Raw genomic sequence first — 18,603 nt, forward strand, 5'->3', positions numbered from 1 at the left:
AACGCCCAGAAGAGACCACAACAGCTTCACGTAACAGCTGCCAATACTGTGGCGGAGCTTACTGTGAGAACTACAATAACGAATCTTCTCTAAAGTTAACTTGTCTAAAAATATTAAAATGCCCCCATTAGGAATGGATAAGGAAAACTAATTTCATATATCACAAAACAATTATCAACATTCTGTAACTCACAGAATCTGGATTGGAAAAATACCATATACTCAAGTGAGATCCTGTCTCTACAAAAAAATTTAAAGATCACCCAGGCACAGTGGTGCCCTCCTCCTGGCCTCGGTACTCAGGAGGCTGAGGCGGAAGGACAGGAGGGAGAGGCTGCAGTGAATCATGATGACAGGATCACATCACTGCACTCCAGGATGACGGAGACCCTGTCTCCAAAAAAAAGGGAAAATATCATGTTGTTCTTTTGGGAAATAACATTTCTAGATGTATGTGGTGATTTTATTTCCTTTGGGCAATTTCACAATGTGAAATGAGGGCATGAGGCTGCCAATTGTACAATATTTGGTATCACGTTTGTTTACTTGTAATCTACGTAGCTTAAAAACCTCAATCTGATTGAGGAACTATCAGTCAATGAAGCATTAACTTTCACTGAGATTCTTCAATCAGAGGAATGACGGGGTTTTCACTCAACACAATTAACAAGTGTGCGGTCCTGAAACTGGCTTCCTGTCTGCCCTCTCTATGTACGTTTTTGTACCTTCTTTCAGAAATAAACCCTGTTTTCTAGATACAAAATTAAATTGTAGAAACTGTCAACATTCAACCATTCTTGACCTACCAAAATGACAAATGCTCGCCATGTATCAGGAGCAGAGGAAAAGAAACCTTCCAGTGAAATCTTCAAGACATGGCCGCCAGCTTCCACTCTGAAAATATACACGTCTACACAACTCAGCAACGTGTCATCAGAGTTTAAACCTTCACCCAGAACAAACCGCAAGTTACAGTTTGTCTCAAGTCCACACACTGATTGCCCTCCTTCTTGAACAGGCCACCTGCAGCCCCCACGTAACGCACTGGCAGGCAGAGGGAAAAGGCCGGCACACCAACTCTCACTCTGATCGGCTTTTCATGTTTCAGAGACAACTTCAGACGACTTCTGAGGAGAGCTCGCTATACTGCTATACCTAAGTGCAAATGCAAGTGAAAGAATCCCCTTCAGCTGGCAGCTTCCTGCATCTGCACCCAGAACTATCTGACCCACCGAAGGCACGGCCACAGCACCTGGGGGCAAAAAGCCTCCACGCTCTTCAGAACCCTAGCCTCTTCTCCTCTTTTGAGGAAGTCCGCGCACAGCTGTGGCCATGTGTGTGCGTGCATGTGTGAAGATAACCGCCTCCCAGCCCATGATGAAGTGAGCAGCCTCAGCTCTGCAGCCCCATCCATCAACAAGCCGTGAGGAGGCTAGCCCACGCCCTGCAGCTCAGACCCAGGCCAGGCCTTAACTAACGCCGGAAAATCAGTGTGGGCCTTGTCTTCCACAGTTTCCCACGTGGCTCAAAACGATTCATTGTTTCACATAAATAGACAAGTTCTTTTCTGGTGGAATATAATCACAACTACAGCCTCGTTACTTCATTTCTTTAAAAATGACTACTGCAGGCTGGGCGCGGTGGCTCGCACCTGTAGTCCCAGTGCTTTGGAAGGCCTAGGCAGGAGAAGTGCCTAAAGCCACAAGTTTGAGACCAACCTGGGCAACACAGAGAGACCCTGACAGCTTAAAAAAATGTCAACACTGACTGGGCGTGGTGGCATCCTCTGTAGTCCTGGCTGGAGTCCTGGCAGGAGGCTTGCTTCAGCCCAGTGTGCAGGTGCAGTGAGCTGTGATCGCACCGCTCCACTCCAGCCTGGGTGACAGAACGAGCCCTGTGACTCTCACATATGCACACGTGCATGCACACACACGACTGCTGTTTACTCCTTCACATCTACCAAGTATGTCCTCTCAAGAAATCCTATGCTAAGTAAATCAGATGTGAATCTCACCTTTGAGATTAGAATTAGGTGACAAAATCATCTGTGCTCTTTAGACCTGCAGAAAGTCTGGCCTGCCTTACGCAGGCACATCTAGTGGGTAACCAGGGGGCAAGACAGCCCCTAGGAGTCACCATCCTACCATCACAAGAATCCCTTACAGGCAGGAGCTTCAGGCGGATTTCATCTTGAGAGCAACTGCACTCTGGGGTGCAGTCTCTGCAAAATGAGTGATCTGCTATTCGACTGCTCCGCCCAGAGGTGCCCAGCTTGGATGGATGAGAATCTAACTTGCAGGAAGAAGGAACCTGGCATCCCTGAGTATCTGTTCTGTGGAAGGGACCATGCTCGCAGCCACCACAGAGATCTCCCCATTTAAAACCCACCATGTGAGAGCTGGGCAGAGACTTTAATGTTAGCAGAGGCTCACAAAGATGAAGCAGTCTACCTGAGAGTTAGACACCAACCAAGACATGGCAAACTCAGAACCGAATCCCAAGTCTCCTCTCAAAGCCCAGACTCTTGCCACTGTAGCCCGCTGAGTTCTGAAGGGCGAGCTGACCATGGCTGGCTGTCCCACCCCGAGTCTGAGAGGACCGCTGGAAGAAATGACGAAGCATCAAAAGGAAGCAGAGCAGCCCGCCACACGCAGGCACAGTCTCGTCGCCAGCACCGTGAGCCCCTCGCCCACACCCCACGCTGGCCTGACTTTATTTCACCTTATTTTATTGATAATCAAAACAGAGAAACAGTTATATTTAATGAGTGGCTGTAAACTTTATGCTCTCATGAGGAATTTTTTTTTTTTATTCCACAGGGTTTATTATAGAATAAAAAATTTATTTCTCCCTCTTCACACAGTTTTAGGCAGATCTCAGCAAGAGGGAAATAAATATAATTCAGCAGAGGGGCCTGAGGAGTCATGACAAACTGATTTCCTGGGCCTATCGGTTAATCTGGGTTCAGCCTGGGAAGCAGAGGTCACAGTTCCTCAACAAGAACAGTGCCGGTTCCCAGAGGCTGACAGAGACCTGTCTCCTCCCTCTCCTGAGAGGAAGGCGCAGCACTGATGACCCCATGTTCCTTCCAGGTGGACTCTTCTTTCTTGCCCATTTAGTGTTAACATTGATGAATGTCACATGGTTCTCTTTTTCCGCCCCCCTCTGGGACGGAGTCTTGTTCTGTCACCAGGTTGGAGTGCAGTGGCGAAATCTTGGCTCACTGTAACCTCCGCCTCCCGGGTTCAAGAGATGCCCCTGCCTCAGCCTCCCAAGTAGCTGGGACTACAAGCATGTACCACCACGTCCAGCTGATTTTTTGTGTTTTAGTAGAGACAAGGTTTCACCACGTTGGCCAGGATGGTCTCAATCTCCTGATCTCATGATCCACCTGCCTCAGCCTCTCAAAGAGTTCTCATTCTTACGGCATCCTTTCTTGTGTGAAATTCCGAAACACACTAATATATTAACAACATTCCTGTTTCTGGTTATGACATTTCTACAAAGTCTTCTCATTCTTCCTCACTCTGAGTCTACAGACAAATGTCTTTCAAAGACTTTCTGGAGAGGCTGGTAGCTGAAGAAAGTAAAACACTCATCTAAGAACAAAACTGACTGCCGTATCACTGCTCCACCCAGAAAAATTCCCAAATTCCATGAGTTTAAAAAGTATAGTTAATGTGCATTTACTAGAATTTTCTACGATTAAAAGGACCAAAGGAACGAATACAGGTTCTTCTGGTATAGACACACCAGTACCTGGCATTATACCAGTGAACACTAGGTGGCGCCATATCCCAGAGAGACACAGACTCGACATTACTCCTTAACATTAGGATAAAAAATACTTGTCCTAAAACAAGTATTTTTTTTAAAAGGCATTTTTCTTCCTCAAACCAGTAAAGCGGCACTGAAGCCTTGGGCCACTTGGCACTGTCCCTTTAAAGTATGTACTGAAAGTGCAGTGAAGTTGCTCTGTGTCACCAGTGCTCTCGATCCTTCGCCACCAAGGCTGGCAGAATGTTTTCAACTGAGACACCTCACATTCTGTGAACGCAGTGTTTAAAAATCTGTAAACTCCAACTCAAAACCAACCCATGGGCTTAACTGGCAAGAAACCAGAGGGTGTGGCTTGTTCCAGGGTGGAAGGACCAGCCTTGCTGAGGTACTCAACTGGCCCCTCAGGGATCTGCAGAGACCGTGGTCTCCATGTTATTCTAGGAGTCATTGATGCAACCTAATTTAATCACTAATTAAAAGAAGCAATTCACCCATTCCCACACTGCTATCGCTGGGATTTTAAAGCCCCAATCAAACTTTACCGATAATAATTTCAGTAAGTTTTTTCAGAACAAAAAGAGTGGTAAATGGAAGGGAAAAGCCATTCATGTAAAAGGTCTATACAATCCCCCAGTGCAAAATGAGAAATCCCATGTAAAAAAGACTGACGTCAGCTGGGCTGGCAGTGACTCCCCGCTACCTTTCCCGGGGCAGCCACTGAGCCTCACTCGATGCCGTGATCATGTGTGGGTCTGGACACTCGGATTACACTCAAAAATATTCAAGAAAATGATCAAGACTACACACCAAAGTAGCAGGTGACATATGAAAACAACAACACGACCCTTCTGCCCACAGGGGATTGCAGAACGCCGCAAAGACAGGAGGAGCAGCAGGCCACACACGTGAGGCCTCGCCAAGCACACTAGCTGCGGCTCACAGCTAACAGACTAGGCTTGGGTTTTTTCATCTGGACTCACCGCTACACAGTCACTGGACCAGAATTCTCCATCGCCATTTGCTTTGAGAATCTCGGATTAGGATAACCACATTTTAATGCCTCTGAAATGCTCCAGTGTCTATTCTGTTCCTGTGAATTAATCTATGTTATGATCAATTTTTTTGAAATATCCTTGAACATAAACCGTATGCCTCTAATAAGTGATAGAGCATTTCTAACTGCACCACTAGGGAGCCCGCTCTATCATAAATAGAGCAAGGCTTTGGACTTACTTTCCACTACCACACACAAATAAAAATTAAGCCTATCTCCCCAGGAATCCAGTAATGAAGATGGTAGCAATTAAAACCAGTAACATCTAAGTCTCTGGAAGGACTTTCATCTACTCATTTTTAGGAACTGTCAACAGCAGATGGAGATCTAAAACATGTACATTAATTACTCGCATCAACCCTAGTCTGAGCATGTTTCCAAATTCACCCATGAAGCTAGGGGTTCTGAGAAATTATGGAGAGAAAGCGCCCTGGACTCCTCAGAACTCCGACATGTGCTCTGTGATCCAAAAAGATCCTATTTCCAAAGTGCTCTGCCCTCAGACACACCGGATCCCGCCATGGGATGCAGGGGGCATGGCAATGGCAGCAACAGGCACACGGGCGACACCCGGCAGGAAGTGGGACTGGACAAGCAGGTGGCTTCTCCGCTGAGCCAGCGACAGGGCTCCGGGCCTAGAGGAACCGGGAGTTCCGTGGAAAACCCTCGTTTCCAGCGGACCTCGGATTGTGCTCCTCTGCGTGCATCGCATGTGCCGCCGGCTCAGCAGGCGTGTTTCAGCATTAGAATCAGCCAGCTTTAAACGAAGAGATGAAGACACACTCCAAGATACTGTCATATTTGTAAAACCAAAACCGAGGCACACAGCTACGAGCACATGAAGCAGTTTCTCGAAAGCGAGGAAAAGAAGCCTAAATACTCTCAAATGTAATGCTACTACCAATAAAACAAGTCACTTGACAGAACAAAAAAACTGTTAGTGTATCTGTGCAAGTCAGATCCTCTATGACAGGCGTCCCCAAACTATGGCCCGCGGGCCACATGCGGCCCCCTGAGGCCATTTATCCGGCCCCCCGCCGCACTTCAGGAAGGGGCACCTCTTTCATTGGTGGTCAGTGAGAGGAGCACAGCATGTGGCGGCCCTCCAACGGTCTGAGGGACAGTGAATGGCCCCCTGTGTAAAAAGTCTGGGGACGCCTGCTCTATGATAATATGAAGATCTCAAAGGATAATCTGTTCAGTTGGAGTATTTCTTAAAATTTTTTAACTAAGAGTCTGAATATTTCAAAATAAACATTTTGAGGCAAATGTTCTGATATTAAGTGTGCACAATAGGTATTTATCTTATTTCCCAAGTACTATTTTAATATGAAAGTAACCAACACAACGGGCACTGTGTTTTCAATCAAGAAATGACTTTGTCTTGGGACAAGACCACCCGTGGCACAGGCGCCACCCCCAGGCAGCTACCTGAATGGGTCCCACCGACATCAGCAGGCTCTTCAGCTGGGCGTCCGTGGTGGAGGAGGACAGCCCCTCCACAGACACCACGCAGGGCTGGGGCTTGCACTCCACCACCCGCAGGTTCTGCTTGTTTGGCATCAGGCGCCCCCGGCCCATGGGACCAGCCACTCCTCTGCCTCGTCCATGCATGATGGCCTGGTGACAACAAAGGAAATACATTCAGAGTTTCAAGCTTGAGCTTCTTCCATGGTCACTAAGACGTAAAAGTGAACAAGTAACTTAGAATCCACTAAAATATACCAGGAGCTACAGGATTTGCTATAGTTTTCTATCCACTATCAGAGAATGGTTTAATACTTAAATGAGACAACAATATCCAGCAAGTCTAAGTTGAGGCGGAAGAAGAGGAGGGAACTGACAAAGCCTGCACCCCCGGGGCCCGCACCTGTGCTGGGTGGGCACTCTGCGTGATCATCATTCTGGGTAATCAGGCACCCGCGAGGGCTGAGACACTTGCTGCAAATGACACGGTTAAGAAACCAGATCCAGTTCCTGGAGCCCAGAGCCCCCATTTCTCCTACTGTGTTCTAGGCTGGTTTCAGGGGACCTGTTGTGCACAGCGCTAGGTCCACCTTACAGTCCAGCAAGCCACAGCATTATGTACCTGACTCAGCTGGCAAAGACGGCATCTGCTATCCTGAAACCCTCCCAGGCAGATTCTGCAGCCAGGGATTCACCTGTGGCTGCACATTCCCACCATCTGCAGTGCTTTTCAAAAGAAACAAAAAACCCACTGTGACTGAGGACCCAGACACCCCCAAGTGCGATCCTGCTGCTCTAAGGTGGGCCCAGACATCATCATTTTTCACAGCGGCCAAAGGTTCAAAACCACTGCTCAAGGAACCTGTAAAAAAAGAGGAGACTGCTGAACTTTCCCGCTTTCCCCAGATAAGGAAGTCAGAGAAGAATGTGCCCAGTGCCTCCGGCCTGGACAGGGTGGAGCTGATCGGCACTAGGTTTCCCGATGTCCTACCCTAATTCTGTCCTGGAATGTGGGCAGAATGGAACAAAAGTGGTCTCCCAGTGTGTCACAGAAAAAGGCAAAGAAAGTTAGGTGGAAAGTGGAACTGAACGTCAGGACGTGAGTGTGCACCCACAGAAAAGGACATGCAGAGAAAAGTCCATGCCTCAGTGCTCTGCAGACGGCAGAGGTACTACGCCTGTCAAGTAAGCTTTCAAACAGGTGCAAAGGGTCATTTCAAGAGAAACCACGCTGGCAAACACACACGAAAGCTGCAAGTTACATGCTGGAAACCAGCAGTAACTAACTATTGTGCTCTAACTGTAGTTAGCTATGATATTAACAATCATATCTCCAACAAACGCCTATTTATACCCCAAATGCCAGGTTTTTTAGATGTATCTTCTTATAAGATCCTCACAATTGCTGACATAAGATAGGAAACATCATTATCCTCATTGAGAAGAGAGCAAGTGAGGTTTAAGATGGGGAACTCGAGTGTGCTGTGCATGCATATATACGGGTGTGTGGTTCTAAGGCCTTTCTCATCATATATTCAGGTATGACACCTGAAGGAAGGAAATTCAGACTGGAGCCATCCTTAAAGGGCCCATCACTTTAACACTGGCATCATCACTGAATCTGTCTCTATTTCTGTTTGCTTGTACAAAATGGAATTTTGTTTGCTCTCATATCATGAAGTATTTATGGGATAAGACAAAGTAATTTAAATACTTCAAAGGAGCCAGAAGGGTCTTAACAGTCACACTAAGCGAGACAAGATGAGCCAGGAGGATGAGCAGGAAGGACTGCCACCTCCACAGAGCGCAAGGCAGGGCCGCGCCCAGGTCTCCCTCGCGCGGCTCCACCCAACAGGTGTCGCTGGCTTCTGCACCGAGAGGAGGCTTCACTATCAAGACTTTGGGGAGCCAAAAAGATGCCTCACTAGAAGCTGAGGGGAAGGGCCCCCTGTCGCCAGTGTACAACATGACAGGATGTGCTCCTTGTGCACAGACGGTCACTCCATCAAAAAGGGGGTGGGGAGCACCCTTGTATCCTGCGACAGCTGGAGCTCAGAGAAGCTCCTTCCCATGCCCAGGGTTAAGGGAAGGAGTCAGGAGCTGGGAATGTGGCCTAGGGCAAGTTACTTCATCTCCAAAGACCTCAGTTTCCTCTGCCTGACCTGGGGCCATGAGCACGCACCTGATTCTACATTTGTCAAATTTCTGGTGAATCAGTGAACAGAGGAAAGAGCGCACGCTGATGCGCAGCACTGTCCCGGGAGCACAGCAGATGCCGCCGGGGAGACAGCTCAGAACTGCAGGGACTCATCCCACCCGCGGCTGTGGGTGCTCTTCTGGGTTTGTTCTGGTAAATGAGTCAGGAGAGGAAAAGGCTTTGGTGAAAATGCTCATGTGTTTTCAAAGCCAGAACGAAGGAAATGCTGGTTCATTCATGTGAGTACTACCGTGTGCCATGCGCTACGTATCAGAGAGCGTCTGAACACTGCCTCACACGCGGCCTTCGCGTTTCCCGTGCTGTGCGCGAGGTGACGAGCAGTACCGTACCTTCTTCCCCGGGTGAATTCCTTGGATGCTTTTGATCCCTGGAGGGACAGGCGAGTGTGCGTGGGGTCCCGCTGGTGGATGCGGGGGCTGCTGAAGGCCCCCCCTGGTCAGCGTCACCTTGCGGGCAGGCTGCAGTCCCACTTCTGGAGGCTGGGGAAGCCGCTGGGGCTGGCCTTCTGGGTGAAAAAAGCCATCGCTCTCTCCTCCCTGCTGAAACCAAGAAGGCAGCATGCTGTTCAGTGTCTGCTGCACCAAACGCTCCTCCCTAGCACCAGGGAGCCCACCTCAGCCACCCACGAGGCAAACCATTTCAAACAAGTTTGACTCGAAACCTGTCATTTCACTGGCACCAGGAAGGACATTTCTCATTGGCGAGTGGTCAGTTTCCAACAATATGTTCGAAGTTTCAAACACTAAGATCTCCTTTAATTACTATATTCATGTAAGAGGTCTGCGATGAAAATAAATGCTGTTGAATTCAGTGAAATACTGGCTACCTTCAGCATACTTCACATCCAATACATATTTTTCACTTGCAGCATGCATTATTCACTTTCAAAAGCATTCTTGTGAAAATGTACAGTTTGCACGAGAAGTGGTTTTAAACTGTAACTCCTACTCCAACCTAACCTAAGAAAGCAACGAGCCCAAGCCCTGCCAGTTATGGCTGTGTCTTCCAAACCAAATACTCGGACCTCTCCAATACAGTGTTCTGACATGCCGAAGAGCATCCCAAAACACCCGCCAGAAACTCCCCTTCCTTCTGCCAAACAAGTACAGAGCGTGTGGATTTCCAAGAAGCGCGCTTACTCTACGAAGAACCTTAGCAACCTCAGGCATCTCATCTTTTGTGTTTTATTAACAGTCTGTTCATCGATTAGGAAGCAAGTAACCCTTGGAACTTCACCACCTATGATGCTCACACCTCCAGGTCGCATAAAGATGTCTTAGGGTGGTGCCTATCAGCTGCTTTCAGTACTGAGAGTAGTGCTTTTCCCCAAGAACAGCTGGAGGCTGGGAACGGATGGGGGCAAGAACAGCAGACACCGCCCTGATCAACGACGTGACGATGGACGCGTGGACCTGAAAAGGAAGACGAAGGCTTTTACTAGCACCAGGCCCACTCTCAACATCGCCAGGGATGGAGATGCACTATCCAGTCACGGAATAGTGCATCCTCCCCATGGGGTGCTCAGCTGTGCCACTGTCTCCAGGGGCAACCTGGTCAACCAGCTCAGCAGCAGCTCACATACCCGCTCTTCCTACCAAACATATCTTGTGGAGACCAAAGGGAACAAAGGGCTCCGCAAAGAGAAGGAAGGAGGACTGTAGCCAGGTGGATGCAGCGAAGATCTCTGCTAAGACTGTCCAAAGTACAGGAGCTCAAGAAACAAGGAGATGAAAAATGTCACACAGGAGCAGGAGGCATGGAAAAGTCTGCAAATCTTCTCTCTCCAGAACAAGTAAAACCTAAACAAAATTGCCCGGTAACAACATTTGAGCACTCTGGAAATCAAAGAAAATGAAACCAATGGAGAAGCCCTTATTCCTGAGCTGAGGACAGTGCCGTCTGCGGCCTCCCTGAGGGGGGCAGACACAGCAGCTCCATCAGCACGGGGCCGAAACCCAGAAAGGCCTGAAGTCCCCCCGCGGCACCGGCCATACAAGCAACACCCTTGGTGGGAAAGGCACAAGGAGGTCCATGGGCCTGTGGGCCTCTGGTCACAGTTCAGCTTGAAACAAGCAGCAGACCAGCCAGAAATCTGAGAAACCTAATGAGGAGATTCCAGAAGGGAAAGTGCCAGAGAAGGCCTAGACCTACACGGGCTCTCCCCACATGGTGGCCTGGGAAGCCCGAACCCAAATCCAGATCATTGGCCACGGGGGGTGGTGCAGGGTCCAGAAACCTGAGCGCAAGCTCCTCCCAGTCACTGGCTGGCTACTAAGACACACAGCAGAAGGGCCGACCCCTAGGACGCCAGGCTAAGAAATATAAACAACAGTACAAACACTGAACAAAAAAAATATTTAAACTGAATGAAAAGAAAAATACAACACATCAAAATTTAGGGGGTGTAACTTAAGCAATTACATCAAAAAGGAAAAACATCTAAAATCGATCATTTGAGTTTCTGTTTCTACCTCAAGAAGCTAATCCCCTTTCCTCAAAAAAAGAAATCAAACCCAAGTAGAAGGAAGAAAAAACAAAAACAAAAAAAAAAAAACGATAAAGATCACAGTGAAAAGCACCAGCGTGGTAAAAAGAAAAATAAAGAAAATCAGTGAAACCAAAAGTTGGTATTTAGAGATCAGCAAAAAAAATGATGCTCCTTTAAAGATACTGAGCAAGGAAAAAGGAGAGAAGATAAATTACCAAAATAAGGAAACAAGAGGGATCGTCGCAACAGACCCTAAGAAATTAAAAAGACATTACGAGCAACTTGACATCCACACACTAGACAATTTAGATGAAATGAGCAAATTCCATGAGACACAAGTACCAAAACTGACCAAAAGAGAGAAAATATGAATAGAAATCTAAGAAAAAGACAATAAATTATTAAAAGCCATTCACTCAGACACACACACACACGACCTAAAGAGCCTCACCAGTAAATTTTATCAACAATTTAAGGAAGAAAGACTACCCAGGCTCACACAGTCTCCTTCAGAAAACACAAGAGGCAGCAGCACGGTCCCACTCAGCCTCTGGGCCTGGCATGACCCTAATACAAGGCCAAAGGCATCCAAAGAAAAGACAACTGCAAAAGGATATTCCTCACAACAAACACACAGGAGAAAAATCCCCCACAGACTATTAGCAGACTAAATCCACCAACACAGAAACAAGGGGTCACACATCATGACCAGGTAAGATGCATCCCAGAGGTACAGGGCTGGTTTAACACCCCCAAATTAATCAAGGGACATACTACACAAAGGAAAGGATGGTGTGGTCACCTGCTATTGTCCAGCCAGGGCTGCGGGTGACTGAGCCGGATGGGTTCTCCTACCGAACGTTCTATGAGTCTATTATGTGAATTATCACTGCCTGGAATGTGCTCATCTTACTGGGAGGCATTCCTATCTTACAGAGGGCTACCCCCACCCCCTAATGAAAATGGAGGCACTGCGAAAAGGCAGACCGCTTGCACAATCCACGAAGTCAGGCTGATGGTTTGTGCTGCTTAAATCTTCTCCACAAAGCCCTCTACCCCAGGTGTGAGCAGGTATCTCACCAGACAGGGATAGCCTATTCTAAGTACACAATTTTTCAGTTTATATCTTAAAAAGCTATGTGAATTCTCTCCAGTTTTATACATGCTTGAAATTTTCTCACTAAAAAGTTTTAAAATTCAAAAATATATACCACATACTCTCATCTTTCTTGAGAACCAGCAGCCATTTATTAATTTATCCAAAATCTTACTGAAATAGTGTTGCCTAACAGTACAATCTTAGTGTGAGATTCATAAATTCACTAAGCACCTGTCCAGCTGTACAGCCGCTGAAAATATTCCTTCTTTTTACAAGTGCAAACACTTCACAACACCTTCCAGGTCCCATGAGGGCCCATGCTAGGTGGAGGTGACATCAGACCACTCAGTTCTCCACACAACTCAGCAACACAACAGTCTTGGTGACTGTGATTCTCCAACTTTTACCTTTTCACTAAGTGGACAAATGCATGGAGTGTGGAAGGTTTGCTCTCTAAGAACAACTTCCATCATATGAATTTAAGTAATCTAAACCAGCTCCATGGTAGCTTAACCAGCGAGGTGTCCAGGGTGCTGACCACATTTGCTATCCTGTAAGTGCCTGAGAGAAGCCAGTGGTTGAGACCCTAGTGAATCTCTTTTGTCCACCATACCAAAATGTCTCATGCACACAGAAGGCACTGAAATATTTACTGAATAAATCAGTACACACTAGATTGTGTTGTTTAAAGCTGAGCAGTTCTGAATGTCCTAAAAGAGATTATAGTTTATACAATGCTAGGTTACAGCCACTGTACAATCAGTACACACCTATTAACTACACGTCACTAATAAAAGGCCAACTTTCAACCCAGCACCACAATGTGTCATATGGCAGAAAGAGAGGAGACAGTACCTTTGGCCTAAAATTTAGGGAACTATGTCCACAGAACATGATGGATGGCAAGAGGATGCTCTGGCCACTGTTTCCCTGGCAATCCAAAGCTAGAAACAAGATGGTCTATAGCGGAAACTTTAACAATAGCTGGTACCAAAACTAGGATGTTATTACTTGCCTGTTGTAAGGTATACAATGTGTGTGTGTATTTGGGTTTTAAATACATAACACTGTAGTAATTTGATCATTTTTAAACTGGAAATTAAGAGAATTAAGAACCCAGGCTGGGCGCGGAATCTCACGCCCGTAATCCCAATACTTTGGGAGGCCAAGATGGGCGGATCACGAGGTCAAGAGATCAAGACCACCTGGCCAGCAAGGTGAAACCCCATCTCTACTAAAAATACAAAAAAATTAGCTGGGCGTGGTGGTGCACGCCTGCAGTCTCAGCTACTCGGAAGGCTGAAACAGGAGGACCACTTGAGGTGAAGGTTGCAGTGGGACCACACCACTGCACTCCAGCCTGGCGACAGAGCTAGACTCTGTCTCAAAAAAACAACAAAGAATTAACATAACATTGAGTCCATAAACACTCCTAATAAGAAAAAATTCTCTTCGTTGTTATTTTGGATAAGAGACTGGTGAAAATCTATGTCTGGTGATATTTATGTCAGATAAGAACTCTGAAAAAGTTCTAAACTTTTCTTTTCCATTGAAGGAAAATTTATTTTTTAAGTAGGCTTGATCTCCATTTAAAGTTCAGAAATACAGGTCTTACAAAAAGCCTTTCCTTTCCTCATCTGCTTCCAAAAAACTAAAATTTCCTTACATAAATCTTCTAACATAAAGGGTCCTAATGTGACAGTGTCATGCCTTGTTGATGACTCTCTAAGAAATGGCCTGAAAAGACAGGAACTAAGGCCTGTGATGAGACGGTCCCTGTGGACGGAGCCCTCATCTCCTCCCGCCGCCTCCGCTCATTCCGTGGGGCCACGCTGGCCTTCCTGGGCCTGCCGATGCACTCCTCCCTGCTTGGGAAGCTCTCGGCCCCCTGCCTGGCAGTCTCCTGGGTCGCAGTGGCAGGCTGGGATGCAGAGGCTTGGCTTTTCTTACAGGGGGTCTGGCTCTCAATGGGCTCTTGCTTGCTGGAGGCATGTGTACCACAGTATCCTCAGGGAAGGCAGACACCACAAGACACAGAAAGAGGAGGTGCTTCAGACAGAGACTTGTAATGACAACTACCCAACTTTCAAGGAGACACCCTTCCTACAAAACTGCTCACCCAAGGGAAGCCCTGCCTGGGTAAGCTCTGGAGCTGCTTATATCCAATTTCTGTACCTTATGCAGCAGGAGTCCCCAACCCCCAATACCAGTCTGTGGCCTGTTGGAACGGGGCTGCACAGCAGGTGGTAAGTGGCAGGCAGGCAGGCAGCACCACCCAAGCTCTGCCTCCCGGCAGATCAGCAGCGGCATGAGATTCTCACGGGAGCACAAATCCTACTGTGAACTGTGCATGCGATGGGTCTAGGTGGCCCACTCCTTATGAGAATCTAATGTCTGATGATCTGAGGTGGAACAGTTTCATCCTGAAACCATTCCCCACTGCCAATCCCAGTCCATGGAAAACCTGCCTTTCAAGAAACCAGTCCCTGGTACCAGAAAAAAAAGGGACCTTGTTATACAGCAACAAATGACATCAAAAAACGTTTTAACAGAAACTTCCAAGGCACGCCTGGGATCTTACTCATAAAGAGTTTTGGTATTATTCAGTACATTCACTTTGTTCTGGCGGTGAAATAATCCACAGCTCCTATTTGTTGAATGTCTACCGTATGACAAGAAATGTACTAGGGTCCGTACAGACACTGTTTTCCTTCCGTCCTCCTAATAGAATTTCGGTATTGTGTCCCTCCCCAAATCTTCCGTTGAAAAATATGTCAGTGCTGAAGGTGGGCTTAGTCGGAGGTGTTTGGCTCCTGGGGCGGATGACTGAATGGCTTAGGCCATCCCCTAGGTGACAGACAAGCTATAAGCAAGCTCTGAGTTCACAAGAGATCTGGCCATTCAGAGTATGTGGCACCCCGTGACACACTCTCCTGCTTTCACCATGAAATGCCCCTGCTCCTCCTCATGGCTGGAAGCTTCCTGAGGCCTCCCAAGAAGCCAAGCAGATGCCAGTATCATGCTTCCTGTAAAGCTGGCAGAATCCTGAGCCAATTAAACCTCTCCTCTTTATAAATTACCCAGTCTCAGTGCAAGAACTGCCTAATACACCTCCCTGAGAGGTAAGTAGTAGTATCCTCATTGTGCACATTAAACAAACTTCAGTCACACAGTAAGTACTAGAACATCTTTGTGGCTCCAAAACCAGGGGAGAAGTTTACACAAACATATTTTGAAACTATTTTCAGCGAGAGTTGAAACAAACAGGATCAACCATCATTTAATTAAATCACTTTAAATGAAGGACTACTATAATGCTGTGCTTTTGAATTTTTCTGAAGATCATTCTAAGCACTGAAGGCTTAAATATAAGCAACAAGTTGTTTCATTTTGTAAGAAAAAAAATGAATTTTTTTTTTTTCCTAATTGAAAGAACAATTATTCTCTTTTGACTTGGCATGAGGAAAAGCTAATCCTAGGCAACAATTTCAAGTTCCTGGGTTTTCCTTCAGTTCACACGAGGATATGAACTAGCGTACAAATCCCTAGGTTCTGGCCAGGAGCGTAGTTTGGATCAGGTGAACAACCTCTCCCTGCGGGTCAAATTCTCCCATTGACTCTTCGATTCAACAACTTGTCCCTTTGGATTCTGTGGATCACATTCAAATTTTACTTTATTAGTGGTTTTGTTTTTGAGAAAATTTTCATTTCACCTTTTCCAATGAACAGACGTTTATTTCAAGATACATTCAGCCCATACTGTAGCTGATACCTACAATCTCGGTCAAGAAGCAGGCAAGCATTACTCTGAATCGTATCCAGTACAGCTTGGTGGATCCAATCATCACTTGCAAATTGATGAGTCCTGTTTTACCCACAAAATGAGGTTATCACCACAGCCATGCTGAGGAGATGAAAACACGGGTTCTGATACTATCCAGATACCACAGATGCCGCCCAGCACTGAGCTACCCACTGGCTAACTGGAAATTGCTGCTGACATTTCTAGCCAAACTTTGCTGCCTATTTTGCGACTCGTGCTTTCACCTGGGGTTTTCCCATCCACTCCAACCCATGGGCCGCGCACAGTAATATTCGGCCTCTCCTGGGTTTCCGAGATGCTCAGATTAAACACCACGATCCCAGCTTCCATTTCATGTCATCTCTTGGAATAAACATTCAGCAGACTGCAAGACCATGAGAGGAATTCACTGCAATGCGCTAGACTCACCCTTGGCCCAATTTATACGGTATGATCGATCTGGAAACAATGCCTTCAATTCCCTTTTACTGCACGTATCAAAACAATTTCCTGTTAACTAATATAATGTTTTGACTTTTGATTTTAGTATGTTGTAGTACAAATACCCAAGAACAAATTCTTCAACTGATTACATCTGAGAAACAAACTGATTACATATTTTTATACCTACACTTCACACAAACATATACAAGATTTGAATAAGAACTAATCCAAATAAATCTACTCATTTATTTGTAAGTCTTCTATAAGGTTATAGTTATACATATAATTAAGCATTGAAAGAGATCCTAAAATTACTGGTACTTAGTTACATAAATTTTAAAATACCACTGATTGAAACTAAGAATTTTAGAAAGCTGTTATCTTAACGTCCGCATGTAAGTGTTGTCTGTGGGTGACAGACTACATTCTATTCATAAAAAGTATGTTTGCTTTGAAATTGAATTTCTCCAGGGTGGTGTTCACTTTTTAACTCTTTACACAACACTGGGTTCAGATAACATTTTAAGTATCTTCCACTTCATCCAAAGCACAGGAGAGAAAAAAGAAGTTTTGTCATCTCAGGTCAAACCAGAAACATTTTTCCCCCCACAAATGATTATCTTTTAATACTATAAAACTAGCTTTTTAGACTAGTTTCTTTTTTTAACATATAAAAGGCACTATTTGAATTAAGCTAGCTTAGGAAATACTTTTTATCAGCTTAATCATTACAAAAAAATAAAGTCTACAGCCCCCAACATTAGCAGGACAAATTTACTTATAACAAATGGTTTAAATATATAGATAAAAACACCTATTGATACTGTCAGGGCTTCTTGCAATTTGACAGATCAAATCTTATTTTCATTCTTAAACCCCATGAAGAAATGCTATCACTGACTTGCATTCACTAGCGAGCAAATTGATTAACCCCCTCTATAGAAATCTCAACTCTTGATTATACCTATCAGACGTTAAGCAGCATTATTCTAGAGTGACAACACTTGACAAATTCCCCAACCATTTTTCTCAGCCTTTGTGGCCCTGCTAGCCTGTATTAACCCTGATGAAAAATTAATTTTCCTTATCTTCTTCTAAACCCCAAAATCCAAATCCGCCAAACTGGCAACTCTTTCTGTAAAGGTATTATGAAAACCTCTAAAAGATTAATTGCATGTCTTCAGGTGACATTAAATTAATTTCTGTACTCATGACAGACATTTGATACTCCGTACTGAGCGGACAGATAACATTGTCAGGACGCACAGAAGGACAGTGGTATAGTGTCCCAGGGCAGCCTCTTAGGAATTCTCCTTTCGATAAGGCCATACTTCACTGTCACCGGCAATGTTGCTGATCTTACAGTCCAGAGACCTCACTGAACAGGTTTCTATTAACTGCAACAATGCTGGGCCTATCCCTATAATCTTTATAAAGCTCATTCAAAACACGGACAATAAATGATATGCATGCTATATGAAGTTTCTAAATCTAAATACATTTAAGGCTCCTCTTTCTTTTTCTTCTCTGAAGACTACTGGCTTCAAGAAGAGAGGGAAAAGAAAATATCAATAAACAGACTCACATTCTCTTCCTTCTCTGCAACAAATTATGCTTATGTAATAGCAAGCATGAAAAGCATCAGGAGCACTCACATCTAAAATACTGCCTCTCTGGAACTGAGTCTACACAGGCCGAATTAAAACCAAATCCTAAGGTTAAAGAGACCCGTCAGACAGACCTCCTAACTACCGAGCTTCATGAAAGAAAAGGGTTCTCTGAGCACATGCACTGACTTTCTAGTACAGTATGGTGAGAACATGGCGCAGTTATTCAAGTGCTTTGCTCTGTCTCCTAACAGTCTACCTTTGTGACATTACTTAGGCCTGGTGAAATTAGCTGGCCTTTGAAGGAACAAACCAAAGCCTTGGGCCTCTGAGGGGATCTCATACCCCAGGATTCTCCCATTTTGACAGCACAAATCTACCAGTCCAAAAAGGTAAGGACTACTAGAGTGCACGAGCACCTCTGGATGCTGTGGGTTATGAGGCAGCGCGAGACGTCTCTTCCAGCCACAGTCTCTCACACAGGGGTGCAGCCCAGGCTCTCAAAAGCAGCGCTTCCACCCTGCCCTGGAGGGGCAGCTCCAAAGGATCTGCACTGTAGTACTGAGCAAGTTCTGCAGGGCAGGTGGCCAGGGTCCTATCTGAAAGTTAGGGGAGGGAAGTTACCTAAGACATGCAGAAAGCAG

At 45.8% G+C, this 18,603-nt stretch overlaps 1 protein-coding gene across 4 annotated transcripts in view; it reads right to left on the reverse strand.

Moving 5' to 3' along the window:
* The window catches only part of RBM33 (RNA binding motif protein 33), a 141,560-nt gene that overhangs the window by 9,165 nt on the left and 113,792 nt on the right, over positions 1-18,603 (reverse strand). For 2 of the 4 annotated variants that reach the window (XM_039472685.2, XM_074378857.1), the window contains exons 15-16: positions 8,849-9,055; positions 6,266-6,454 (exon numbers count right to left, since the gene is read on the reverse strand). In XM_039472685.2, the coding sequence (XP_039328619.1) occupies positions 6,266-6,454; positions 8,849-9,055 (396 nt within the window). Of the gene's footprint in view, positions 1-6,265; positions 6,455-8,848; positions 9,059-18,603 lie in introns of all 4 variants that reach the window. The other 2 variants (XM_074378858.1, XM_074378856.1) reach the window with 1 other exon arrangement.

The sequence above is a fragment of the Saimiri boliviensis genome, chromosome 10 (genome assembly GCF_048565385.1).
Source record: "Saimiri boliviensis isolate mSaiBol1 chromosome 10, mSaiBol1.pri, whole genome shotgun sequence".
In the NCBI taxonomy this organism is placed as follows: domain Eukaryota; kingdom Metazoa; phylum Chordata; class Mammalia; order Primates; family Cebidae; genus Saimiri; species Saimiri boliviensis.